At 52.0% G+C, this 27,523-nt stretch overlaps 2 protein-coding genes across 6 annotated transcripts in view; both read right to left on the bottom strand.

The window, feature by feature from the left end:
* Positions 1-52: 52 nt before the first annotated feature.
* MYBPHL (myosin binding protein H like) lies at positions 53-14,433 on the bottom strand. Of its 4 annotated transcripts, XM_040626949.1 has the most exons (9): positions 13,040-14,433; positions 5,039-5,127; positions 4,282-4,477; positions 3,911-4,050; positions 3,612-3,771; positions 3,375-3,511; positions 2,171-2,357; positions 1,264-1,309; positions 53-151 (listed from the first exon to the last, which is right to left on the bottom strand). In XM_040626949.1, the coding sequence occupies exons 1-8, from the start codon at positions 13,182-13,184 to the stop codon at positions 1,299-1,301; spliced, it is 1,065 nt and encodes a 354-aa protein (XP_040482883.1). In that variant the 5' UTR covers positions 13,185-14,433; the 3' UTR covers positions 53-151; positions 1,264-1,298. The 4 variants fall into 4 exon arrangements, with proteins under 4 accessions (XP_040482883.1, XP_040482882.1, XP_040482881.1 ...); XM_040626948.1 differs by having other exon boundaries at positions 53-1,309; XM_040626946.1 differs by lacking the exons at positions 53-151; positions 1,264-1,309 and having other exon boundaries at positions 1,342-2,357.
* A 1,471-nt stretch (positions 14,434-15,904) lies between these two features.
* The window catches only part of SORT1 (sortilin 1), a 41,420-nt gene continuing 29,801 nt past the window's right edge, over positions 15,905-27,523 (bottom strand). For both annotated transcript variants that reach the window (XM_008704009.2, XM_008704010.2), the window contains exons 14-19: positions 26,354-26,543; positions 22,860-22,976; positions 22,174-22,282; positions 21,058-21,164; positions 20,649-20,772; positions 15,905-20,476 (exon numbers count right to left, since the gene is read on the bottom strand). In XM_008704009.2, the coding sequence (XP_008702231.2) occupies positions 20,462-20,476; positions 20,649-20,772; positions 21,058-21,164; positions 22,174-22,282; positions 22,860-22,976; positions 26,354-26,543 (662 nt within the window). In that variant the 3' untranslated portion in view covers positions 15,905-20,461. The remainder of the gene's footprint in view (positions 20,477-20,648; positions 20,773-21,057; positions 21,165-22,173; positions 22,283-22,859; positions 22,977-26,353; positions 26,544-27,523) is intronic.

The raw sequence follows: 27,523 nt of genomic DNA, 5'->3' as shown, positions 1-27,523 counted from the left end.
AGAATTCCAACTTTCTAAATGTTTTTCCCATAGAGAAAGACTCAAACAGATGGACACTTAGGCAGAAGATCCACACATTTATTTAGATTAGTCCAAACCAGACGCTGCCCCGGAGCTCCTTAAGAACACAGTCTCGCCACAGTCAGGCTTCCTGGAGGCACAGAAAAGAAAGGGTGTGTTGTGGCTGTAACAGCAAATGACCAGTGCACATCCAGGATGCTGAGGCTATCCTCCTCACGGCCCTAGGTCCTGTGCTGTCACCTTTCCACTTACCCTGCTTTGTTGCTGCGTGCCGGCTGAGAGAGAGAGAGCAGAGCAAGGCTAACCCCAATGTAACATTAACCCAGAGAAGGAACTGAGGGGTGGCCAGAGAACTGTCTGCAAGCCAACTGGCAGAGAGAGCTCTCCTGAGAAGTCTGTGCTTTTAATGCATCTCTGAGGGTTTTTCTTTGCTCTATATCAACGATGGACTCGAATGGCTTCTGGGGTGGTATTTGTCCTCAATTTTCATCAGTCAGGAACTGTAAGTCCAAGGAGACATTGGGAACCACTTCTCCTTAATTCTCCCACGAGCTGCTTTTTCACTCCACTTATCAGTTCATACATAGCATTTCTACCGTGAGTGATTTAGAACCTGAAGGAGCTATCCCATTTTAAACGATGATCTGAGTTGCCCTTTGTCAGTAATGTGCTGCTTGGGACCACATACTCACGTGTTCGATTATTATTGACATGATGATAATGGTGGTTTCTTCTCTCAGAAGGGAAGGAATCCATAAACTTCAAAGACAAGCAAACTAATCTGTTTCTCACCATGCTCCTGATACTGAGGTAGAAACAGTGGACAGGAGCAGCTTCCTGTCTCTCCGTGCTGCCGCCACTTACCGGTGGTGACCCGCATCCATCCTCCATTCCTGATTGTTCCCTTGATGCCTTTTCTTATAGCACCTGCCCGCCTCCCTCCCACAGAACTTGCTTAAAGTAAGGTAGATGCTGTCATTCCTTTTCAGAGGACCATTAGGTTTAATACCCATCATCAACTTGAGTACAGATAGATAGAGGATGTGACAAAAGTAGTACCATCTATGATAAATTACTTCCACGGAGATGAGAGTAGTAGCTTACCAAAAAAAAAAGTGGTTAAAAGGAAAGTAGTCACCAGTGACTGCATGGTTGAAAGGCTCAGGACATATCTGTCCCAGACTCAACACTAGCCATAAACATAACTTACTCCATTCAGAACCACAGGCCCTCTCTCCTTACCTTTGTCAGAGTTGCACTAATCCTCTTGGGGAGCCTCAGTGAGGAGCTGCAAGAATTCAGACATTTCTCAGAGTTAACATCTCAGAAATCTCTGGGAAGCTTTCTTGTGGAGCACTGGGAAGGGATATACTTCTCGGGTCTTTCCAGAGTCCATGGTGCTAATTAGGAGTCTCCGCAGGGGAAATAATAGGGCATGTGACGGCCTGTTCATTCCTGATGCATGCTGTGCACACTTAGAGAGTGCCCACTGGGTGTCAGAAACTGGGCTTGATGCCGGTGGTGGGGGGAGGTGTGGACAAAGGCACGTCAGACTGACCCCGCCCTCACAGTGCTCTTGGTTTAATGGAGAAGCAGATCGGTAAATAGGCACTATGCAACAATACGCTACATGCAGTGGCAGAGATCCAAACAAGGTGACGGGAATGCATGGGTGAATGGATACTTTAAAAGAGGTAGAGAGGATGTGCAATTCTCCCTTTTAACATACCAGAAGGGCAAGTGCTCTGGTTTGTTTAAAAGCCTAACAGACAGCTGCAACTTTCCTGGACTGAGTCAAAGACTGCGGTTTCAAGACAAATGATCTGAGTGAAGGCCAGGGGGCTTGGGCTCTTTCCGCTACAGTGCCGACTCATCCCTTAAGCAGTGCTGGGACTCTGGGGTACAGCGATAATCGCCCTGCGCTTCAGGTTTCTCCTTTGCAGAATGGAACTAGCCATTCTGTATTACAGAGTTATTTTGGAGAGGAATAAGATACTGGGTAATAAACACGGCTCTTCAAATCCATCCTGATGATGACAGTGCCGAGAGCACCTGCAGGGGGAGCCAGCCAAGCCCTGTTACCTGCAGGCTTGTGGCTCCATCCCTGAATTGTCCCCCTGTGGAGAGAGGGGATGAGTTCTGCCCTTACCTTTCACATCCACCCGACAGTCCACAGACGCCTCGCCCAGGGGGTTAACCGCCTTGCAGGTGTAAATGCCCCCGTCAAAGGGACCAGGCTTGCGGATTTCTAAAGAGCAGATTCCCAGGTAACTGAGAGCTCTATACTTGGGGTTGCCTTGGATATCCATCTTGTTCTTCAGCCAGATGATCTTTGGCTGCAAGATAAAGATGGGGGGGGGGCAGCACGGGAGTGGTGAGAACCAGTTGTTCTTTCTGTGCTCAATCCCGGACTCTTCGCCTGCAAGGCTTAGGGACACACCGGCCAGAGAAGCCGGAGGAGTAGGGTGCCTTAAGAACAGGTGGTACGGGATCGAGAAGAGATAATGGTCTTCTAGAAAGCTCCCTATTCCTTACATGTGGGGAGGGGTTCCCTTTCCAGTACCCTCAGAAGCCTCCTAAGCTCCTTCTGTTGGTTTAAGAGAGCACCTGAAACCTTGCCTTGTTCATCAAGTATTCCAGACTAGAAAAAAGGTGGGACCTTCTGTCCCATTCTGTGCAAGCAGCTCCTTCATGGATCCTAAGTATTGCCTCTTTTTTGTATATACATTGTTGAATTTGAATCATTCATATTCTGTTCCCACTGTTGCCTTGGGACTCACTGTTGTCCCCTCTGGTTAGAAAGTAGTTTCTAGAGTGAGCTTATTGACATTCTCTTTCTGAGATGTTATCTCCATGGGGTCTGGCCCAGGACTTCTATGCGAAAGGAACTTGGTAAAGTCGTTAGTGATCTTGTATATGGTATAGTGTACAGAAGTACAGTGGCTAGATTGGAAATAGACTTGCTCAGGGTTGTGGCCTCAACTCTAGACAGCTGGCATGCAGATGGCTCGGAACAGGTGAGGCATAGCGGGTGACTAAGGGGAAACCAGGGAGACTCCATCACCTCTGCTGGAGGGACAACTTGAAGCTCATGCCCAACTGCCAGAGGATCAGTATGTGACATCTTCATACACAAGGAACAGACGCGAAAAAGGAAACTGGAAACATCCTGCACATCGGCCTGCCTTGGACTCTGCGTGTCCTGACTGTGCATAACCTGCCTCACCTGCTGTGGGACGGGCAGGTGGTGGTGATGGGAACAACGGTGTGGTTAGAATGCACTTCCACACAGTGGGGGTTAAGGCAGGAGCAGGGAGCAGCGCAGTGTGGCCAGCCCGCGGAACTCCGCTCACCTTGGGAGAGCCGCGGACGCAGCAGAAGAGCTGGGTGTCATAGCCGGTGACCGTGGTGCAGTCTGCCAAAGGCTGGGTGAACTTTGGGGCTTCAGAGAAATCTCGCTGCGCAAACCCCTCAGTCTTGCAAACAGTCGCTGAGGGGACCAAAGGGCCAATGACATAGTGCCCGAGATCCCCACCCCTCTTCAACTCTTCAGCCTCAACACTTCCCAGCTCCCGGGCCCCGGGCCCTACCTGCTTTCTGGATGTGGGCAAGGTCAGCAGTGATGGGGGCTGTCTCACTGAGCCCACACTGGTTCTCAGCAAAGACTCGAAATGCGTAGGAGTTGCCCACGATGAGGTTGGAGACCGTGAAGCTGGTGCGATGATAACGCTCCAGCACCGTGAACCACAGCTTTGGGGTCCCAGAATGCCGTGAATGAGACCCCTGTTCTGTGAACTCACTCCACCTCAGCCCACTGCATGGAGTTACCAGAGCCCCATTCCAGAATGCGTTAATCCTGTCTCCCCACTCCCTCCCAGCTGGGCCTCACCCCAGATTTTGTGTCAGCCTTCTGCACGGTGTATCCCAGGAGTGCCGCGTTGCCCGTGTCTTGGGGAGGTGTCCACTCCACAGTAGCACTGGAGCCCCAAACGTCCACCAACTTGATACTCTGAGGAGGACCTGGCCTCTCTGAAAGGGCCAATCATGGCAGTGGGCATGGGACAACTCACATATGTATGGAAATCACTTCGGGAGTGCCTTTCCCCTTCTCTGCTCAGCTACGCCTCCCCTCACCCACCACTGTGCCCTACCCTTGCTGTGGGGAGTCACCCCGGCTTCCCCAGCTCTCTGCGATGGCTCCTCTTTAGCCTGGAGAGGGAGCCCCTGAGGACCACCTCTCTCCCACTCCCCACACTGTACCAATCACCAGGATGTCAATGGTGGCAGTGGCTTCCAGCTCTCCCAGCTGCACACTGAGCTGGTAGCGACCCGAGTCAGCACGTTGGGCTTCTCGGATGAAGAGGATGGAGTCCTGCTCCCCATTCCGCACACTCACACGGCTGGCATCCAAGGCACAGCCATCATGTTTCCAGGTGGCTCGAGGTTTGGGTTTGCCCTAAGAAATGGGAATAGGCTGTAAGTAACCCTGAGATGCCTCGTGACCCCCCCTGCTGCAGTGGGGGGGGGTGTTTCAGAGCCACCCCAGGTCCACATGGTGACTTGACTTGAATTGCAAATGCCTGGAGTTAGAATTTGGTGGACTGTCCCAGGGGACTCGCATCTTTCATCAACAGCCTAAGGATCATGGGGGAATGATGGGGTTTGGCTTTGAGTTTCCCACCCTCTGAGAGTTCAGGTCACCTGAGGCAGCTGGGGGCAACAATAGCTGCCTAAACTCCCAAGAGCCCTCCGAAACGAGAGCTCCCAGACCTCTGCCGACCGAAGGACATAGGTTAGCCTCAGCTCGTCACATGGGGCACAACCCAAACTCCATCTCAGGAGTGAAGATGAAAGGGTCATTCTGCCTCAGACTTCTGGTGACATGGCCCCCTCCATTCCAGGCCAGGATGACTGCCCCAGTGCCAGCAAGACTCTTAGTATCTGTTTCCAAATCAAAACCCTGGCCTGGTCCCAGCGTGGGGCCAGCATGGACCCAGCGTGGGGCCAGCATGATCACCTGGAATGGGATTAGTAGGTTCACAGTGTCTCCAACCTTGCAGATATAGGTCTGCCTCAGGGTCCGTGGTAGCCAGATCTTGGGGTGCTCTGAGTGATGGAAGGAAAGAGAACAGTGGGTGGTGAGCCTCCTGTGGTGGGAGGGGCAGAGCTCAGAGGAAGTGGACACCGCATCTGGCTCTACTCCATGGGCAGATGACCCAGGTGCTCACCAAATCCACCCTCTCCTAGGGAATGGAAAGATTGCTCCCATCAGCTCGCTGGGATTTAGGGAAGAGTGATTGGCTGAAAGATCCCCTTGAGAGCATTCAAGTCTTGGCAGAAAGCACTGGAGTGTGAGCCTGATGCTTGCTTCTTTTAATTTGTAACTCTCAACTACTGACTTTTCATCAACTGAGATTTCTTTTTCTGTTTGTGCACAGACTGGTCTAGCCCGTGTGGTTGGTCTCTGTACACCTTTCCTACATTTGTCCTTAACAACACACCTTTTATCAAAGCCACTTTCAGTGTTAGTCTTGACCTCCAAGTGTCAGCCCTGCTTCCCAGCTTGATGCCAAACTTGAGGAGAAAGCTTTCCACTCTGCGGCAGAGTCACACTCTGGACCCACTAGGGCAGCACTGACGTCACTGCACAGGGAGCTGGCACCTGAGGCCCTTCCTCTGCACACTGCCCCGCTCGGGCACCACGCAGGGCTCTTCCAGTTCATGAAGGATCACTTTGTACGAACAGAATCTGGGAAAGACTAAGTCCACTGCTCACTAGTCCTTGATCTCCCAGGTGTGTTCCAGTGAGAAGAGGGATTAGCTCCTGTCCCTTGGCTTCCAGGATGGGGGCAGGAGATGCTCAGGAGAGTGCTGAGTGTAAGGTGTGGAGGCTGACCAGGTGTGACCTCTCTCCGCGCAGGGAGCCTCGGGCTGCCTTGGCTGAGAAAGTGCCAACATCCCACCTGGGTTCCCTTGGGAGCCCGGCTGAGGCTACACCATTTTCCTGCTTTCTAGGGCTCCGCTCTCCTCTCCTCGGGTAGAGGTGGTCCCCTGCTGCTGTTGTCTCAAGTGGACTGTGATACCGCCTCAGGTCTCACCAACTCCCTGGCCTCTCCCCACGATTCACTCGAGCAGTTGTCAAAACTGCGCTCAGTTCAGCTATGGCAAACAGCACAGCGGTCTGACAGAGGATTCCAAACTTTCTGATTAACATTTCCCTGCAGATATGTTCCTGAGCATTCTATTGCAGCATATGTGTGTTTACTTATTAGTTGGACTGTTTAAATATGTACATTATACAATGCAAACTTTTGAATGGTGAAATTTAAAATAAATAGAGTTTCCACTATGTTCTTCCTACACCTCAGTTTGTAGCCCACTGTTTCGAGGAACTTCCCTCCCACGGTCTGCCCCATCACCGTCTCGAGATCACTTTTTGCCTTTGTAAATGTATATAAACACGGCTACTCAGCGCACACTGTCCACTGTATTGATCTAGCTTCCTTTTTCACGGTGTGGCTTACGCCTCCCCCTGGGCGGTGCAGTCTTGGACGGCACCTCACCCCGGCCCCTGGCAAGAGCATGGGTCTCAGCGCTGAGCGGCTGTCCTGCCCGGACTGCTCAGGGCCCGACGCCTCGGTAAGAACAGCGCAGCGGCCGAGCCCCAGGCCCTGAACGACACTGCTCTGCTTGCCCTCTGTTCGACTTCGGCCGTTTGGAAGGGGGTGGGGCATGAAAAACAGAAGAAGTGTTTGTGCGGTGTGTTCCTCTCCTGTGGCCGTCTTGGCGAGCAACCAAGGAGCTGAGAACAAGCGGATATGACTTAAGGGTTTTCTGAAAAAAGAGGGCGGCGGTTGAAAAGGAGGGTCAAACCTCATCTTGTTGGGCTTGGTTCGCCACTGCTGGGTGGGGAAATAGCCCTTCACACTTGCTGGAGAGAAGCCGGCTCTGCTGTCCCCTGCTCTGCCCGCTTGACGCAGAAGGACCTGGATGAGCACCCGGAACAGGAAGACAGGAGGGAAAGGGCTCGGGGGGAGAAACACACTTGTGAAGTTAGGCTGCCTCCCCATCTAGAAGCGTACGCCTGAAGGACCCGTTCTCTGAGCTCGGCGTATCTGCCCGCTTCCGGGCCCTCCACTGTCCACTGGGGCCTGGGCACCACAGTCAGGGCCCTGGCGGTGATCTCGCCCTTAGGAGAAGGAGGCAGAGAAGGGAGGGCAGAGGGCTACCCTCAAGAATTGGACAGGTCGGGGTGAGGAAAGGAGCCCAGGTCGTCACGCCTGGAAGATGCGCTGTCTGAGCCCTGCTCGGAACTCGGGGGGGCGGGGATGGGCTTTTCTATAGATGGGTGCAAGCTGACTCGTATCTTTGTGCCCATTTAGTGTTTCTTGTGTTGCTTGGACAACTACCTTGGAAGATGTTAGCGTTGTTTCACCTGAGCTGAAGAGAATGAGTAAAGAAACAGGTTTATGTGGAACATAAATGAAGATGTTGGCATTAGGAGGATGAGCAGAATGGCCCTGAGATCCAGAGGGGATCCCGGTGGGGGCAGAGAGACAGAGGAGGAGGGCTGACAGCTAGATGGCAGTCTCTTCCTCCTTGGGGGGCTCCCCTGCCAGTTCTTTGCTTGCACGTGGGCTTCCCTGACAAGATGATGAACTGCCAGGGGGCAAATTTACGGTATCGGAATGTTGTGAGTCTGAGGATTAGCAGGTGAGGATTCTGCTCTCGAAGGCTCCCAGACCCCAGTGCGGGGAAAGAGGATGGGCTTGAGGCCAAAGCAGCTGACAGGGGGCAGGAGGTGGCAGGAGAGCGCTTGGCAGCTGCGGGTGCCCGGGCAGCAGAATGCTCTTTCCCGGCTCCGCCCAGGCCCTCCCACGTGCCCGAGCAAGCGTGCAGTCCGCCCCTTCGCTAAGAAGGTTCATCAGAGGCCTCATTTGGGGCACCTCTTTTCACACATCTGTGGTCAAGAGAGGTGTTAATTGTACTGACCTTGGGGAAATGTGGCTCTTCCCTGATGCCCAAGGTCTTTCTGCTCCTCAGATGCCAGGACGGATGTGAACCAAAGACTGTTCCCTACGTCACAGCCTAGGTTTTCTGAGATCGGGTTTGGGACAGCTATAGCGTGGTTTCTTTCATTCATAGAGTCTTGGGGAAAAGGCATTTTGAAGAGTCCTTTGAGAGACATTGGCTTCTTTTTTTTTTTTTTTTAAAGATTTTTTAATTTTATTATTTGACAGAGATAGAGACAGCCAGCAAGAGAGGGAACACAAGCAGGGGAAGTGGGAGAGGAAGAAGCAGGCTCACAGCGGAGGAGCCTGATGTGGGGCTCGATCCCATAACGCGGGGATCACGCCCTGAGCCGAAGGCAGGCGCTTAACCGCTGTGCCACCCAGGCGCCCCGAGACATTGGCTTCTGAGCTGTCTTTCTGTCAGACAGAATGCTGTCTAATTCTTTCTTGAAAATTAGCAGAGAAGGAGACTACTACTGAAAGGCCAAAGATCTTGACTCCTCTGGATTAGAAAATTCCTCTTAATTCTACCCTAATTTCATCCTATTGAAGTTTATGCCCATTTCCTTATTCTGTGCTCATGGGAAATAAGTGTTCATATTCTATCAATATTTCCCTTCACACCATTAAAGACTTTCCTCCAGCAATTTCTTAAGGGCCATGTAGTTCATGTTGATGTTATTACTTCTGTCCTGGAGCGTGAAGGAACAAGACAGACACATTGAAAGAATGAAGGGAGTGTGTGTGTGCACACGTGCACCTATGTGTGAGATAAAGAGTGTGTGCACGTGTGCGACAGTGTGTGCATGGACGTGGGTAAGTGTGTGAGACTGGGAGCATATGTGTGTGTGTGCATGCATGTGCCTGTGTGAGTGAATGGCTCCCTAAAAAGAGCAAATGCACAAGCAAGCTATGGCTGAGACAGGATGTGGCCTTGGCCTTATCAGAAACTTGTCTGGAGGGGCGCCTGAGTGGCTCAGTCAGTTAAGCGTCTGCCTGCGGCTCAGGTCATGATCCCAGGGTCCTGGAATCGAGTTCCGCTTCAGGCTCCCTGCTCAGTGGGGAGTCTGCTTCTCCCCCCTCTCTCTGCTTGTGCACGCTGTCTCTCTCTCTCAAAAATAAATAATCTTAAAAAAATTAAAAAAAAGAAACTTGTCTGGAGGAGCGTCTTAGGAAAGGTGACTTCCAAAGCACCTTGTGAAGAACTTCAGCTTCTCGAATTCTGTGAGACTAAGGTCAGAAAGAAACAGAAGGATAGAGAAACAGGCAACACTTGTCCGAGATTTGTGGCAGAGCCACAAGAGGGAAGAGGCCTGGGGCCTGGAATTATTGCATGGAGAACTATTTTTAATAGAAATAGAGAAACTTTTTAATAGAAATAAACATCTATTGTTTTTGAGCCTTCAATTCTGAGGCCTGTTTGTTAGATCGACGGGCATTCCCTGACGAGCACAGTCTCTGCCCCTAGAGTTCTGTTCTCCAGCTCTGCTTCTCCAGCACCAGCGATCCTACGGCACCATGGAGACCTCTGATCCACGCCTTCCCACCCCTGCACTCCCTGTCACCCTCTAGGTTACCACTCTTTTTCCCACCCAACTTACAGTCCGGTAGGTACACTCCCTTATGTACCCACTCAGATCCCTTAATCCTCTGGTCGTCCACTGCGCTCTCCCTGCCATGGCCGACCTCAGTTAAATGCTTTCCAGCCACTCAGTGCCCACATCCTCACTGGGGAAAATACAGCAAGGCTGACTGTGAGGTGATGGCCACTAACAGTGACCACTGACTCCCCATGGCCCTCTGGCAGTTCTTCCAGACTTCCTAGGTCCCCTCAGCCTCTTATTCTCCTGGGTGACAACTGCACACCTTCCACGTCTAAAACCTCCATACCCTCTCCCTCATCCTCATGCTCAGTGGATGACCTTGCTAGTGTCTCAGGCCTTCCTATAGCCTATTCTTAACTCAGCAGTCAGAAAAAGCCTTAAAACCTATACCTGATCATGTCAGTTTTCACTTAAAACCTTGGCCAGGTTGCCCATCGGTCTCAGAGTCAAACTGGTCTTCAAAATGTCTTCCTCTCTGCCCTCAAACCTACCATTCTCTCCCTCAAGCTGCTAGAGGCACAGTGGCCCCAATCCATAGGGCCCACTCCTGCCTCAGGACCTTTGCACTGACTGTTCTCTCTGCATGGAAAACATTCCCCTCAAATATCTGCATGCATTGTTCTCTCATCTCCTTTAAGTTGCTGCTCAAATAGCACCTTATTAACGAGACCATCACTGAATATCCTGTTTAAAATAGCAAACATGTTTCCCACCCCCAGCACTTTCTGTCCTCCTCTGCTTCATTTTCCGGCACATTTCTGACATATTATATATCTTATTTTTTTATTACAATTTATATATTGTCTATCTCCTTACACTAGAATGGAACCTCCACAAGGGGAGTTATTTTTGCCTTTTTTATTTCTGTAGCAATGCCTGGCACATAATAGGCATAAAAGAAATATTTGTAGAAGGAAGAAAGGGGATAGGAAAGTAGGAGGAAGGAAGAAGGAAGAAATGAAGGAAGGTTGCTCCCAGGCATGGGCCCCAGCTTCCCAAGCCTGGAAGACACAGAACAGTTTGCATCGCAAGGAGATGTAGTTACTCTGAAATCAGTAGATGGGCCCTTCCTCTGGGTCTCAGGGTCCCTCTTCTCCACGCAGGCTGGAGGCCTCTCCCACCCGAGGCTGCTCTGGGCCCCAGTGCCTCTGGGTAGTGCGGTGGGTGGACAGAAATTGTTTCCCGATGCTGGCTGCCTACTGCTGCTGATTTAGCTAGAAAGAAGGCTTTCTTGACTGAAAGCTCAGTGTTGGCCAGTTACAGTTTATTTTGATGTTGCAGATGAATTTCTGCCTCTGGTGCCTACTCTGTTTCCCAAATGTACACACATGCTCACCGCAGGGCCCCCATGGGTCCTGCAGCGCTCCCCATAAGGTAGAGGAAGAAAAAGGCCTTGGAACTCACAGGAACTTAGGGCCCATCTAGGCCAGGTCCATGGCACTCTGAAGGACCTGTGAGTGGACTTCAGGGGTTCTCTGAGCTCCCTGAACTTTTTTTTGAGTGTTTTTCCTGGGATAAGATTCCACAGATGTCATCAGACTTTCCTAGGGGTCCATAGCCATCAAAAGGTTATCCTTCAATTTACAGATGAGAAAATGGCAGCCCAGAGACGGGCGCTGACTTGCCTAGGGTCACAGGACAGAGCTAGGACTTGAACTCATGTCTTCTCTAAGCAGATAACAGAATCAAACATACTTTGCCAAGTATCACAAGCAGCGCTGACTATCACTGACCTCTGGGATGCTAACGAGTTGAGCTGCCGATGCTGGTGGCCCTGAGGCCTGCGGCTCTTGAGGCTGCCTGCACTCCAGGTGGCTGGCCAGTGGCTGTCCAGAGCCCATGGCCCACAGCGCCTACTCACAGCCAGAGGGAGGAGCGTGGGTGAGTTGGGATGCCCTCCCCCAGGGTCTTAGAGAGACCAGCCAAGTCGGGAGTCAGCAGTCCTGGCTCTCATTCTCACTCTGTAGCTTACTCCCTGGACGTTTTGGGGAAGAAACTGGTTTTCTACCTCAAGACCATCCCAGTCTAATGTGCTCACAATAACTTCTGCTACCCCGACCTTCTTTTCAAGGGAGCAAACTCAGCTGGCTCTCTGCCTGTGGTATTCAGACAGCTCCCGAAAACCCAGCGTCTCCCATGAGGATGAGAAGGGGCAGCCAGCTTTCCCTACCCAACCCCATTTATAGGTAGAACTCTCAGTCTTGGCTCCTGACCTGGAAATAGCTTATTATCTATTCACATCTTAGTTTGGCCTCTTCCAAGGCACTTTGGATCCTCTCAACAATCCTTTCAACCGCCCTACTAGGTAGATATTATTAATTACCATTTTACAGAGAGGAAACTGAGCAGTTGCTTGGCTCGTCCAAGGGCACAGAGCTGCCAGAGGTGGCCCTGGGCAGAGTCTAGATCACGTCGTTTTCTCCTACCTTTCCCTACCCTGGGGTTCCAGGAACTTCTTGTTTGCGGTCTTTGCATCCCCTACACTCAAGATGTCGGGGGGCCAAAAGCAGGGACTTTGTGCAGGTAACTGTCTTAAATGTGTGAGGCGCCTGTGGTTCCTTCTGCCGGTTACCGCGCAGGAGAAGGGAAAAGCCCGGCTTCTGTCTTCCATCTCTGGCAGGCCAAGCCAGGCACAGTGGGCGACGCCCCATGTGAACATCACCGAGCTCACAGAGCTGTTAGCTGCAGAGGCCTCCGCCAGGGGCAGCTGGGGAGTGGGCGGCTGGGCCGCTGGCAGGGACACTGGGACTGGAAGGGCCGCCCACCATCTCCTAGCTCAAAAGGGCCTCTTTGCTTAGAGGCTCACAGAGACCACTGCGGAAGGGAGGCCAGTGCTTCTCCTTGATGGGCTCTGCTTCCGTGGAGCTCAGACCCTGAGAGGCCAGGGTTTTCCCTGGGAGCCATTTGGAGGGTTAGGGTTGGTCCTGGACCCACGGCACTGCTGAGCGAGGGGCAGAGTGTCATGCACTGTTTCTTCACCACCCAGCCTCTCGGTTGCTAGAAGCTTTTCATTTCCCCCTTCCAATCCATCCAGACGGCCACCATCTCACCCCTCATTCCCTCCTAGCTGGTATTAGTATATCAGGCCCTCAGTCCCTGGGACAGACATTTTACTACAGGTGCAAATAGAAACGGATCATTTTTAGTCACTGTAAAGTGCCACAAACACCGTTCACTGACTTCTCAGCTAAAAAGCACAAACCCAGCAGAGACACTTGAGCAGCAAATAAGAATTCACCAAGGAAAGGGGTGGGGGCCCCCACTACTCCTCCTCCATCCTTTGTACCAAGCCTGTGAAGTCATTCGCCTGTGCGCAAACCTAAGGACATGCAGCCGGGTGTTAGGGAGGCCTCCCCAACTCCTACCACCCAGCCCCCCACCCTTCCCAATCCCGTGGGTCACCTTCTATTGGGGACAGGAGCTGGGGAATGGGGCTGCCGGACTCTTGTTGAGATGAAGCTGGGGGTCCTTCAGCGTCGGCTGGGCTCATTTCTTTCACCTTCAGTGTGGATCCCGAGGCCACCTCCAGAGCCGTGGCTGCCTCCATGCTGGGCCACCCCCAGGCTGGGCTCCAGCGGGAGATTTTCACTGTTGGTGGTGAGGGAGGGGCTAAGCACCTGCTCTCCAGCCTGGCCGCCCGGGGTCCCAGCCACAGGCTTATGTAACTGGCCTGGCCTTCTCCCACCCGGCTCCTCTCAGTAGAAGGGCTGAAGCAGGGACTGGGAAAGAGAGGGAGATCAGACAGCAGCCCAGAATAGCCGCAGGAGGACTGAGGTGACAGCCCTCACACAGCACTGGGGAGGGAGGGGAGGGCTGGAGCTTCGAACAGCTCCCCTGACCGCGCGCACAGATCCCACAATGCGGCCCCGGGCTTAGCAGGCATAGTGGATTCACCGGCACACCCTTAACGGCTCCTTCTCTCTCTGCTCCGTAGTCGGGGAGTTGTAAAGTTGTGCCAACTCGCCCTTTGTGGGGTCCGTCCCCATCCCCTCTGCCTAATCCCCTGGTGGTGGTGGCAGGTAGAGTCCGCGCTCCGGAGCCAGACTACCTGGACTCACTTTTGGCTCCATCACCAGCTAGCTGTGTGACTTGCCACACATGACTGTCTCTCTCGGGTCTGTTTCCTCACCTGTAAAACGGAGAGGCTAATGACCATAGGGTTGTCGTGGGGATTACAAGAGCTAATCCGTGTAAAGCGCTTAGCAGAATGTAGCTGACTAAGTGCTCTGTAAATGCGAGCTATTTTTAAGTCAGGCCGGCATGTGGCCCTCGGAGAGCTCGCTTGTCTCTGAGATAAAGCACCAGCAAAGGGAGAGGCGGCCGCGGTGGAGGGGAGCCAGGGGCATGAGGCCGGAGGACGTGTGTGACTGCTGGCTGGGCTACTCGCTCATGAGCTAGGTGACCCTGAGCCAATCACTTACTCTGAACCTCGGGGCCCTGGGCTCTGAGACCAGGGGTGATGATGCCATCACCGTGTGGAGGAGAAAATGATAAAAGTGGAATAATTGGCCAGACCACCGTGTTAGTTACATACTAAAGTCCTGCATGAGGTCTAGACTTACCAAGCCATCATTCCTCACGTCCTGTACACTGCATCTAAATGGTTCCTATCATACCCTCACTTTACTAGCTCCAGAAACCAGCATCCCCTCCCGTGTGTGTGTGTGTGTGTGTGTGTGTGTGTGTGTGTGTGGAGACGTTACTTTTTAGAGCTTTATGTCCCCAGTAACGTTGAATGGAAAGTACAGAGTTCCCACATACCCCCTCCTCCGCCCCACCACCCTTTTCTTTTATGGAAAAACAAGAGCGTGTTGAATGAACGGGCTCTGTACACTCATTTTCCCCCTTTAGCCCTCAGTTTGGGGCAGAGTTGATAGGATCCCAGGAGCCTGTGCTGATATGGGGTGTGGAAGCTCCCTTTTGCAACTTGTAGTGGGGCTGAGGGCCAGGACAGCCTGTAGACGCGCTTCTGGCCCAGGAACCTGTTTACCAGGAGCTGGGATGGCTGAGGAGGGCGCTACAAGCTTGACCTCTGAGGCCACACTCGTGTGCGTCGGGACTAGCGTGAAGGCCTCTGCCGGTTTCTCTTGCCTGACCAGCCAGAGCCCTTATGAGTACAGAGTCCCCACACCAGATGGTAGGAAATTGGCCTAGACTTTCAGTCTGAGACCTTTGTTACAATAAAGGTGTAAAAGAAGCAAGTTAAAAATGCAGACTCCTAGGGTCTGTCCATTACAAAGTCTAATTTAATGGGTCTTGGTGGGGTCCAGGAATCTGCATTTAAAAAAGCAATCTAAGGGCGCCTGGGTGGCACAGTGGTTAAGCGTCTGCCTTCGGCTCAGGGCGTGATCCCGGCGTTATGGGATCGAGCCCCACATCGGGCTCCTCCGCTATGAGCCTGCTTCTTCCTCTCCCACTCCCCCTGCTTGTGTTCCCTCTCTCGCTGGCTGTCTCTATCTCTGTCAAATAAATAAATAAAATCTTTAAAAGAAATAAAATAAAAAAAAAATAAAAAAGCCATCTAGTGATCCTGGTACGGTAAGTCCTCCGACACTAGATGAGCTAGACTTCCTGAAAATAAAACTACCAGACACGACCTCCTGGGGGAGGAACTCTTCTGCCAGATAGCCAGCTCCTTAAGAGCAACGGCTTCTGCCTTGTGGTCTTCAGATCATGACGTCAGAGTAAGTTTTCATTGGAAATGTCACCCAGGATGGCAGGCTGAGCAGCAGTCTTCAAGGCTCGGCTAAAGGTTCAAGGGAGGTGGACGGGAACCTCTCCTAAAAGAAATATTTGGGGAGAAAGGAAAGCTGCAACTCTTTGAAAGGTCCTTGAATTAAATGGATCAGGCAGGACTATGAGCAAGGGCAGCAAGAGAAAATCTAAGAGAGGCGGCTGGGAAGGTATTGAACTTAAGCTTCCCGTGTTGTCATCTGTCAAACCTGCCTGAAGAGACAGCTAATTCGGGACAGTCATTCTATGCTGTTGTGTCCAGAAGGAAGTGGGTAGCAGTCGCACGCTGAGAGGGCGTGTGGGGTAAGAACGGGAAAGCTGGTCCTACAATACCCATGGGAGGTAGACCTTTAGGGGCATAAAGAACAAGAAAAACTAAGTTTTCCCCCACAACTTATCTAATACCCTCGTGCTACCAGTGTAGTCCCGGCTCTTTACCTGGCTTATTCTCTCATTGCTGGAGTTTGATTTCTGAAGCTAGAAAACTGGGAAATCTGTCATGGTAACAAACTGTAGCTTAGTCATTTCGATAGGTCAGGTAACAAAGTCCAGTCTGTTTTATTTCTAACCCAAATATTGCAAATATACAGAAAATTACCAGTACAAAGTTAAACACATCCAGATTTATTTACACAATGCTAATAAAGAAATTTAAGTCTGATTTCCATTTTGTGGAATTTTGCTATGGGGTCTGGCTTTGTTGTGTAACTGACATGGGTCACTGAAAATTATCCCACCCCACATGCAATTTTCTGTCCCAAGGGAACAGAAGACTTGGGTTTTAAGCGCACATGCAGTAATGATGTTAATACTGCTTTACACTTTAGTAGGAAGGCAGCTGTCCCACAGCTGGGGGAGGGGGCAGAGAAGTTACAGGACAGGGAGGGACCACATGCTCAGAAAGGGAACAAGAGACAAGAGAGGGTTGAACAACAGGCACATGGGGACCCTGAGCATTTCTGTGCATGAGGATAAGGAGGGTACGACCAAAACCCTCCTTCCCCAGATGTCCAAACACGGGAGGTGGGCAGGATTATCGGGGAACATTCAAGTCACCCGACCACAAACTGAGGGCATGCGGAGGATGAGAACTGCATGAAAGATCTGGGACATATCAATAAATCATTAACATGTACACTATACAGTTTATACATGTATATATGTACATATATATATAAAGGTACAGATTAGTTTATGTTATTCTGTATAAACAAGGATGCTTAAGAATGTACTGGTGTGAAAAATGCGTACAGCAAGTTGTTGAAGACAGTTTCAAATTAATGTTCTGACTCTTATTGTTATAATGCAACATAACCACGGAATCAACATGCTCCCGCTGTGTCAGTGAGCCTCGGTGAGGGCAGGCCCGGCTCTGCTCGGGCAGGACGGTGCTCCCAGAGCTGCTGGGCACACGGGTGGCAGATGAAACAGAACATCCGGCACCTGCCATAGGCCGGCGCTGAAGGTCTGGCCCTCCCTAGCACTCTGTCACGCGGCGCATCTTACACTTTGGTTTTGTTCAAAGGACACTGAAGTCCATGTTTCTCTCCCTGCTTGAGGCCAAGTAGTAGCAAAGTTGAAAAGCTGAATCTCTGATTTTAACAGTTCCAAGTATCCAGGCTTTCTGGGGCGAGGAGGATGTACCAACAACGAGCAGGAAGCACCCCAAACCACCGAATAGAGAGGCAGGGTTCTTTAGGGCTCTCCTGAAGGGAAAGAGGGCCTCTCTACTTGGAGGACTGGCCCAGAACATAGAGAACTGACCGAAACTCTGGCCAGCCCCGCCGCCTGGCATGGGTGTGGACGGCCCTGCACTCCTCTCTCTATCCTGGTCCCGTGACCAAGGCCGTGGGAGAACCAGCTGCGGCTTAGAGAGCCAGCACAGGGCCTGGAGGTGGCCAGTCTGCTACTAATGTGTCACGGCTGAAAGGCCAGCTTGGACATGGAGAGGCCCAGAGGCAAACCGAGGAATTAGAGAGGTACACACTGGAAAGCCTACTCAGAGGCAGATGGCAAATTCTAAATTTCACTGAGAGCTAATCCAGTGAATCTCCTGAGCCCCGCTTAGAACTACCAGAACCCTCCAGACATTTTTCTTCTCCTAAGTGGTGCCCCCATTCAAACACCAGCCCAGGTGCATGTACCCCTGACCTCTAGAGTCACTAACAACCAAAAGCCCCCTTAGGTCCAAGACGCCTGTCGCAGGTGAGGGATGGTTAAGCTCTCTACCTGGATTTAAAAACTCAGACCACTGACGCTAGTCTGATATGTCCAACCTGTCTGACAACGCTCAATCCTATCACTGAAACCTCCAGAAATCATCTCTTCTGCTACCATCAAGCCTGGGATTTTATGCAACGATAAGCTACACTTTACTTTCAAAGATCGTGCTCCTAACCTAACGTCAGTAGGACAAATTAGAAATCATGTTCTCTTGAAAGCTATCATGGATTTAGGCTGTTATACTTTCTGGCTGAGGGCATACGTTTGTTGGGTGAGCCAGGCTTGTCAGCAGTCCTCCAAACAACCGAGCCAGCCCGCCAGCGAGCCAAGGACGAGAAAACAAGGAGAAGGGAGAGGGGTGGCTCATCACGGGAGGACGCACTCCCGCAACTAGGTGAGGGGAAGTTATCTAAACACATTTTCAAAATCACCATTAATTTTTGTTTTTCAGCCATGAAAAACAGGAGAATAAAATTTTCTGTTTACCACGGTAGCGAAGAGGCACTACATACGGCCCGACAGCGATGCCACTGTCCCTCGCCTGAAGAACAGCGAGGCATCCGTTCGCTGGGAGCCCGATCCGCTCCAGGCACACAGCGCCCGCGTGCGCGAAAACGTTCAAAAGCTCTGAACACAACCGACCAGCTTGGCTCATGACACACACAGGGACCCTGGACAGTCTACTCACTTTTTGTACCTCAGCTCCGTCTCCTGAAAAATAGGGATGGCCAACCCCTGCCTTCAAAGAGAAAGTCTCCTTGAGAATGTTGTGAGTTTCCAATGACTTATTGCCAAGTGAAAGTGCTCTGAAAACTGCCAGGCTCTACGGAAATCCCAGATACCCTTAGACGCACAGAGCTCTAACCTTATTGGAGAAGAAGATGAACTGTCTTACGTCCTCAACAAATCAGAGAACTACCACGCACGGGCACATCTACCCAGGTGGTATATGCTGCCGGGAGAAGTGCGCAGAAGTGGGTCTTTTCTGGCCATCGCAGTCACGCTGGGCAGGAGGTGAGGGTGTCCGGGACAAAGACTGACACTTTATCATTTGTGAGCTGGTCTGCCTTTGGAATTTTTTTTATTATTATTTAAAAACTATGCAAAATGAATGAGCTTTCCCTAAAAGACCAGTGCTCTCTGTCTCAAATACGAATTCTCTTCACAAAAACTGCCCTAGGTTTACTTCTCAACTGAGGCTCCCTGACTCATTTAGCTCTGCTGCAGCGTCTAAGTCTCTAACCTTCTCCATCCACCCCCTCTCCCACTTTCCCTGCTGCTGTTAATCCGTTCTGGAGAGGAGAGAACGCGGCCATCTGCTCACGCATTCTGACAAAAGTTGATTTGGCACGTTTACTTTTTCGTGACTTGATCACCATAAAATGAACTAGCAGCAAAATGGCAGTTACCAAAGAATGTCCCAATTATAATTACTGGGAGAAACTGTGGCCAGCACAGTAGGGACACTAAGACCAAAAATGTAGTATACTATATTCCTGGATAGCAATATTCAAGCTGTATTAAAACGAATTACTGCAGCTTTCCATTACTGTGTGGCCACCCAAAAATCCACCTCACCGCATTCTACTGCTAACTTGATTTGAAAAAATGTCCAGTGGAAAACTTCCTTAAATTTAAAATACAAACTTAACGCATCACGTAAAACATCACCCACACTGGACGTGTGTTTTCAGTTGGTTCCGCCAAAAGTTTCATGCCAACAAATTACTTGGCAAAGCTGGGGAAAATGGGTGAGGAGGAGAGCCTGGTAATAAAATCCCGATTTTTAAAAAATAGCCTATAATCTGAAAACATGCCTAGTCCTGGCTCCAGGTACATCAGCAGTCCGAGAGGAAGCAAATGAGCAGCTGTCCTAAGGGTTCCCCACCTCGCCCACAGGTGGCAGAGGACATGGGAGACTGTGATGTTCAGTCCTCAGGGGCCACCCCGGGCACCCTCCCTCGACTCCAGCAGAGAGACCACTCGGCCTGGGCAGACATCCAGGGCAAGCCCTAAGCCTGTCCTTGAGCAAGTCCACTGGCACAAATACGAACCATGGCTGGAAAGATCTTGGAAGAAGCAAGAATTTGTCCTTTAATAGGTGCTAAATCTAGTCAATTCCCTGCTGCTCCCTTCTTCCTGCCCCAAGTTAAAAATATTGCCCTTTAAGTTTTCCTGATTTAGTGTCTTGGAAGCACATGGTTAAGTCAGTTGCCAAAGGGCAATTAACGAGGGTATTGCCTAATTAAACGGGGGGAAGAGACACCACTGTGGCCTATGGTCCCCGAAAAAGCAAGCAAGCAAAGGCGGGGTGTGTGTGTGAGGAGCTGGTGTGCAGTGTTCTTGGGGCAGGGCTGTCCCAGACCGGGGAAAGGCCATCAGGCTGTGCCAGTCCTTGCGGCCCCCGAGGCCCTCTCGGCAGCTGCTTTGTGTGGCCAGCAGAGCCCGGGGACAGCACCGGGTCCTTTGTGAGAGTTGATGCTGGGGTTGGCAGGTGCCCTGGGGCAGGCGCCATGCAAAACATGCAAGAGGGGGGTTAGTGAAACGTTCCCTTCTGATCCCATTTCGTTTCCCTTACTAAACAAAACCAAAACCAAAAGAACCCATACTTTGCAAAAAGACAGAACTTGAAATAAAAAGTTTAAGAATTTAGTTTTCCCCCCCTTTCCAGAGCCAATCGTGAGACTGTTTAGGGTCCCCAACCCCCTGCATTTCTTTAGCGCAGGTCCTTTTGGCTTTGGTGGAAGCAGCAGAAACAGAGCTGGGGCCCTCGCAACGGGAAATTTATTCCCCCAAGTCGGTGCCACAGGGAGTGTGAGAGGTACTGCGGTTCCATCATCTGTGCTCGGTCCCAGCTCCTCTGAGGAGCTATTCCAGGAGGTCCTGAGAAGAGAAACAGAGACTATATTATTTACACACTAAAAAATTCCTATTTTGAAAGTTATGACCTAGTTACACCCTCCTTCGCCTCATTCGGATCTTGATTATGAACAGGAAAGGAAACACTCTTTTTCTTGGACTTCTGGACCACCCCTTCAAGAAGAAATGGTCTCACCTCATCTGAGTCGTCGTGATAACCACTCTTATGAGTGTGGGGGGCCGTGTCCAGGGCGTCCACACCATCCACACCGTTGGCCTCGGCGTGCTGCTGCAGCACGGAGTACCGATGCACCAGGAACCTGGGGGTGGAGACCTCCGTGAGCCTCACGCGGCGAGCAGGGGTGCGTGTCTGACGGGACTGTGGATTTTCTGAGTTTTATACGCTCACAGCCTGAGTCACACACACGGGAAGCACAGCCCACAGTTGGCATGTGGCAAATATAAACTCTGAGACGATCTGGGCCCGATGCTTCGGGAACATCACTTCAACCAGCCGGTTTTCTCTAAGGGCCAGCTCAACTGCACGCCTTGGCTGACTCTGGGGCTTGAATTCAGTACCTCTGACTGACTTCCATGCTCCTTACCTGCCCCCGCAGACGTATTTCTTCACAATGAGCACCCCTGCTACGACGGTGACCAGCATCAATCCCACGGTGGCCAGGATGATTGGAACAGAATTTGACTTGGAGTTCTAGACAAATTAAAACAAACAATTTCAGGTGTGCACGTGCTAGGACCAAACTCGAAGAGGCCGCTCCTTCCCCTGGTTTCTCTGGGAACGATCTACAGTCTCTAGGCCCTTTGTGCTTTCCCAGCTACCAGGAGCGCATCTCCGCTGGCAAAGGGTAACCAGAATTCGGCTGCCCTGAAGATTCTGGGAACATTGTGTCCCTGGGGGCAGGAGTCTTGTGCAATCGTGCGCACACACATACACACACACACACACACACACACACACACTCTGAGGAGTGCAGGGTTGGGGTGCAGAGAGGAAGGAACTTGCCGCTGACAAGGACACACACCCACACAGTCTTCTCCCACTACCTTCCTGATCCCACCCGTGTCGGGCCCTCATCCCTTAGAAGGCCGGGGGTGGGGGGGATCGTGGATTGTCCACCTCTCATTTTATGGATTAGGAAACTGGGGCCCCCAGCTGACTGCCCCCATCACACTGCTGGTCCAGTGCTTCTTTACTCAGAGGTTTCCTCTTTACCATTTCCCACATCCCCGCCAGACCGTTCAGTCTACAGAGCTGTCAGCAGCCCCGTAACTTGCTCCGACATCAAAAGCCCATTACTACCGCAGTTCAGTTGTCCAGTCTGAATGCACTCGGCGTGACTCAGCACAGAGCCCACCTAAACGATGGCCCAGGACTCCTCTCTTCCCGCCCTTTATGGCCCGACTTCAAGTCTTTTCCCTAAGTGACTCTCAGCCTCAGAAATGTCCTCAACTCGATGCTTCCAAGACTCGGGACAATTTTATGGAATTCTACCTTGTTCCTCCAACAAAAAAGTTTTTACTAGGTGAGTTTATCATCTGTGTGTGACCCATCCTCCACCTAATGGCTTCCTGTGCACAGCGAAGCCTGCCGGAAGTAGTCTGGCCACTCCGTGCTCAGGAATACAGTTCTTAATGCTGTCGCTTGTTCTGGCAGAACCCGAAACCCCACTGGCACCTAAACCAGATCTACTTTAACATACCTGCTTTTCGGGACTCAAAAAGTTGCTTGTGCATTTCTTTTTCAAGTCTTTTACTTCTCGGACTGGATTCACACCACCCTGGCATCTGTCTCCCGGAATTTTTCGGTACCTGAAGAGGCAGAGACAATTTGTTATCAGACCATTAGGATGCATTCCTGGGTTCTTGCCTCGTTCCTTGAAAAGCTGCAGAAAAGCTTCTCAAACGTCCGCCACCTTTCAGGCCTGAGGGGAGAGCCTCAGGAATGTTTTGGGGATGTTTTGTGTCGTTTCAGGCCTTGAACAGACCACGCATCCCTGGCCGTGCTGAGGAGACACACCCACCTTTGTGCCTGAAGAGATGGGGCCAAAGAACTGTGACCCAAGGAAAGCACACTGACACGTGGCACAAAAATGCGAGGGGGGACAGTGTATGGGGGGAGGTACTGTGTCCCCTCCAGAGCAGCACTGCTGAATACAGTGGCTACGTGCACTGAAACTAAGTAAAATGAGTTCAGTCCCTCGGTTGCTACACAGGGTTAGCGGCGGCCATATCAGACACGGCAGAGCGCTACAGAAAGTTCTGTTAGACAGTATTTTGCTGGCATGCGCCAGAACACTGCTTGCACGGAGGTGTGCGGCGCTGTGCGTGGGGCTCACTCTGCATGGGGAGGACGCGCCGTCACGATTCAGGAGGAGAGCCGCCTCACCCATTTGTTGTCAGGTGCTCCTCTCTGCCGTACAGACAAAACTCCAGATCGTGGCCCTTTAGTTCTGGCTGTTCCACACATTTGGAGTCATTCTCTGGACGGAAGTAGCCAAAATCACTGTAAGAGTCAGGAAATAAAGTATCCTTCAGAGTTGCGGAAAGACAGTGAGGTGACTAGTAATGAAGGTTTCAGGTGGAGCAGTGGCAGATTAATATTCCAGTCTTTGGTCGCACGGAAGTAGCCCAGTGTCGTCTGTAAGGAAGGCCCACTTAGGAGGACAGACTTGGAGAAGACTTAACTGGGGCACCAGTGGCTTACGGAGCAGGCCCGGGGAACTCGGGACTCAGGAGCTAGGAGCCCTGCACAGACAGCGGCAGCCCCAGGAAGGGACTGACGGCAGCAGGGCGGGGACTCGCTCCAGAACTAAGACACTGAGGAACAGTGACACCAGCGACAGATCTAACACCACGATGCTTAGTCACCTTTTCATTCACCTCCAAATCACTCGTCGTTATGTTCTCTGGCGGCGTACCCTAGGTGCATGTCAAATCTTCCCTGCCTGCCCCATTTCTATCCCTCCTAGCTTCTTGGAGGATCCCTGTCTCCAACGTGAATGCCCTGTCCTGCCCTCCATCCTACCCCACCTCTCCACGTGCTTCCCATCGGCTCTCCTTTCTCTGTTTCCCCCAAGAAGTAACACCCTGCCTCCTCTCCAAGGCTGACCCCTACGTCAGCATCCTTGGCCCATCCTTCCTGCTGCCCTGGGACCTTGCTTGGCTGACCCTGTGGAGGGACCGCCAGGCCCACTCACCTGGGGGCTTCTCCTTAGCCTGCGCACATCCTCCTCCTTCTCCCTCTTCTTTACCAGCCAAACTTCTTAAAAGAATATGTCGTATATTTTGTACTTGTTCTGTTATACTCGCTTACTTTTTATTCCGCGCATTTTGGCTTCAATCCCCTCACCACGTTGGAGGCAAATGTCTGAGGCCCCCGGGATGCACTAGTCCCGCAGCCTCAGGGAGCGCTCTCTGGGCCGGCCTGTGCTGTGGCGCCTGCCCCCGCCCCTGCGAAGCTGTGCTCCCTGCTTCTCTCTGCTCGCTTTGCGCCTCCGTCCCCCTAGCCTGGACACGCAGACCCTTGCCTGCGGTCTGCAGTCACTCTCTTACCCTGTAGCTGCTCTCCTGCATGAGCTTTAACCATTTGTTGCAGCGAAACTTCCAGGTTTCACCCTTGTAAGCTGGGATCCTGTATTTCCAAGTACCTGTTGGACGTCACCACCTAAGTCTGCCGGCAGAACCGCCAATAAATAAAGCGGTCAAAACACATCACGTGTTCTCTTCCAAGCCGGCCTCGCCCGTCACTTCCCTGTGTTTGTCCACGCCACTACCTTCCTTCCATTATCTCAGCTGAACGTTCAGCCTGGTCCTGCCCCGTCTGCACCCTACTTGCTTCTTTATCGTGACCACTGCGACTTCCCCTCATGGCCTATCTCCCAGCACAGCCTTCCTGAGCACGCTGGTGGGTATCTGGGCTCGCACCGGGGCACTGGCTTTAACGACTTGTTTCTGCCCAGATGTGCAAGGTCAGGTCCTCGTGCCTGTCAGGGCTCAGCTCAAATGCTACCTCCTCAACAAAGCCTTCTTTGAGCCGCCTCCTTTCGGCTCTCAATGGAACGGCCTTTCCCTTCTCTAAATCCCCAGGGCACTGTCGCACAGCATAATTCTGTGTATCTGACCAGGAGCATCAAGAGCAAACCTTCCACTGTCCCTGCGCACAGCAAGCATGCAACAGATGTCTGGGGACTACGCTGATGCTTGTACTTCCAGGTGTCGTGACAAATATTTAGGGAGCAGGGTAAGAAGAACAGAAGATGCCGAAGACACCACCCCTCCAACGGGGGGAAATTCCAGCGACAATTTTAGGTACGCAGTCCCACATGTCAGGGCAAGTGCCCCTCCTGGCCACAAAGTACACACTTCTCCAGCATGGGTGGTACAGCGTGTAGGCTCTGGAGCTGAGCCGCGGCGGGCAAGGTAGTGACGACCTCTCTGAACCTTCCTTTCTCCCTTGGTGAGATGGAAATGGCAGCAGTCCGTCTCAGAGCTGCTGGGGCTAAATGTAAATGGCTCGGACGGTGCCTGGTACAGAGTTAGTGCTCGGTGAATGTCAGGAGCTATCGTGACTATTACATAGTGATCAGATATAATCTGCCCTCAAGGAGTCGAGAGTTTACCCGCGGAACCAGACCTATCCACGGTAACCAAGACATGGCAACAGGCCTCCTGCAGGAGCCCCCATGAGGGGAAGCTGGGGAAGGCTTTACGGAGGTGAGAAGTGAGCTAAGTACTAAAGGCCGAGCGGGAATCCCGCAAGCCTGGGGGTCAAGCAGGGAATGTGGGAAGCCTTCCTGGGCGGAGGAGGCCGCGTGTACAACGGCGCGGAGCTCTGACGAAGCACAGCAGGTCTGGAAAGCAGGAGAAGGCCGTGTGGTTAAGACCCAGTGTGCGCGCTGTCTCGGATGAAGACAGCCCGCTAGAGGGTCACAGTGTACAAGCTCTAGCCCTACAGCGACACCACAGCCATCGGAGGGATCCCGTTCCCTGTGGAAACACAGAAGGGGCACCCCTGGCCCATTCGACCTGCAGATGTGAGCTACAAGGTGGGGTAGGGGGCACACTGGTCAGACTGGGGTCAGTCCCGTACTCTCTGTCACCTGCAGTTCTAGGGAATGGGATGTAGAGGAACACAACTGCTGTCTGTCTGCACTCTTTCCCAGATCCTCTAGGATTCACCTCTATTTCCTGCCAGTACATTTTGCAGGAAACGAGTTCCATAAGATTACTGGCTGTGACAGGAAGTAGTACCCTGCTGGGCGACCCAGGGACTGCCTTGCCCTTAGATAACCAACTAACTCCATGCCGGCCATGCTACTGACCCTGCAGCCCGGATGGTCCTGAACTCAAGGGAGATCACCTTGATGGCCTCTGGGCCTTGATGGGACATCTGGACCATCAGTACCCTGACGTCCCCTCCTGTCTCGGAACAGAGCCACACTCTCTGCCCTCAGTCTCGCAGACAATCCAAAACCTGGTGCCCTACCTGCTGACCTCGGGCTGTCAGTGCTCAGTGAGCACACGGAAGTCCCACCTCCTCCCAGCTCCTGCACTGCCTTTCCGGCTGGGTTCTGCCCTCTTGTCTCCTCTCTGGGTTTCTGAGTTCTCCTCCTCCTTACACACCTCTGTCCCTTGCTGTCGGACCAGGATTCCTGGGGATTGTCGCCGGCCCTGTGCAACAACCGTCCGGCGTGACAGCTCAACCTGTCTGATCACCAGTCACTCTGGATCCCTTCTCTGTGCCTCCGTCTCCTCAGTAAGAAGGAGCAGCTCGCCCCCAGGGAAGGGAGGATTTCAATCCTTTTCAGGCCTAGAAGACAACTGCCTTTCACCTCCTCCCGCACAGCAAGGGGCTAACAGGGATCTGAGGGATGCCGATACCAGAGGAAGTCCTCCAGGGAGCAGGGACAGACGGACGGCTGCTTGGTCACAACGTAGTCCCGACCGTTCTGGCAGACGGACGACTTGCGAAGCCGCAGGTACTGTTCCTTGTAGCCCAAGATGCAGCCGTCTCCATAATCTCCAGGGTCCGCGGAGTGGGCCAGCCATACGGTATAGTCCTTCTCCTCACCTAAACAGAAGACAGGCTGTTCAGGGCACCACCTGGCCCCACACCCACGCACGCGAGGTGGCTGCCAGGAGGACAGCAGAGCAAGGACGGGAACTGGGGGTGTCTGACTCATGCTACTGCCTCGTTCTGGAACTGCAGACAGAAGTTGCAGGACGCAGAGCCTACCAACGGCTGGCATCTCCTCATGCCAGAGGAAGATTCTCCATGTCTCACCGCCCATTTGAGTATTAGGAAAAACCTCATTTGTTTCAAAGCTGGCAGCCGGATGGAGCACCTCTAAGCTTCCTTTCCAGCGGCGAGGCTGCTGTCCCCGTCTTGTGCGCCTGTGCTCTTGGGCAGCGGGAGCTGCCACAGGTGGGCAACCAGCTGTTTCCTTTTAGGACAAGATATCCGTCAGCCAAAAGCATGGGTTCAGTTTCACCATGGGTCAGCTTGCCTCAAACAGAAGGGAAGACCATCTCTTTCTAGACTTTTTACTACTCTAGTCGACTGCCTTTCAACTGGACTGTTGATGACAGTCCACCTGGCTTCGTAAGTCGTACCACCCACTCCTGGACAAACGACTCAAAGGCCATGGCCTAAAGACTGTGGATTAGGTTTTTATCCTTTGGGATACGAAGACCAGCACAGAGCCTGTAAAGAAGCAGGTGCTCACTAAATCTTTGAAAGGCGTTAAACTTCAGGGATAACCACGGACCTGCCTTATGAGGGGAAAACTCATCAGCCAGCTCCTTTACAGCCTAGTTAATGAACCTGGATAATGACTCTCGGGTATTAAATCACATTTAAACACCTTGTAGAAAAGTAAGGTCCAAACAGAGTGTCTGCTTCCTCCAGGAGTCACTGAACTAACATTCTGAGGAAATGGACCCACCATACAGTTGAATAACAGGACAAAAATTCAACCACAGGGACTTGAAACCTCAAGTCTTTTATCATAACACACTAGCGAGAAACTGCAGCTTGCTGGGCGGGGGCCT

Source organism: Ursus maritimus, unplaced genomic scaffold (genome assembly GCF_017311325.1).
Source record: "Ursus maritimus isolate PB19 unplaced genomic scaffold, ASM1731132v1 scaffold_12, whole genome shotgun sequence".
NCBI lineage: Eukaryota > Metazoa > Chordata > Mammalia > Carnivora > Ursidae > Ursus > Ursus maritimus.
Note: the sequence above shows the minus strand (reverse complement) of the source record. Positions and strands in the feature narration are given on the sequence as shown.

Coding starts and splice junctions, on each gene's coding strand:
- MYBPHL (XM_040626946.1), bottom strand. CDS start 13,184: ATGGAGGCAGCCACGGCTCTGGAGGTGGCCTCGGGATCCACACTGAAG. Junction 4,051..4,281: donor CATTGACATCCTGGTGATTG/GTACAGTGTGGG, acceptor TGGCCCTTTCAG/AGAGGCCAGGTCCTCCTCAG. Junction 3,772..3,910: donor AGGCTGACACAAAATCTGGG/GTGAGGCCCAGC, acceptor GGGACCCCAAAG/CTGTGGTTCACGGTGCTGGA.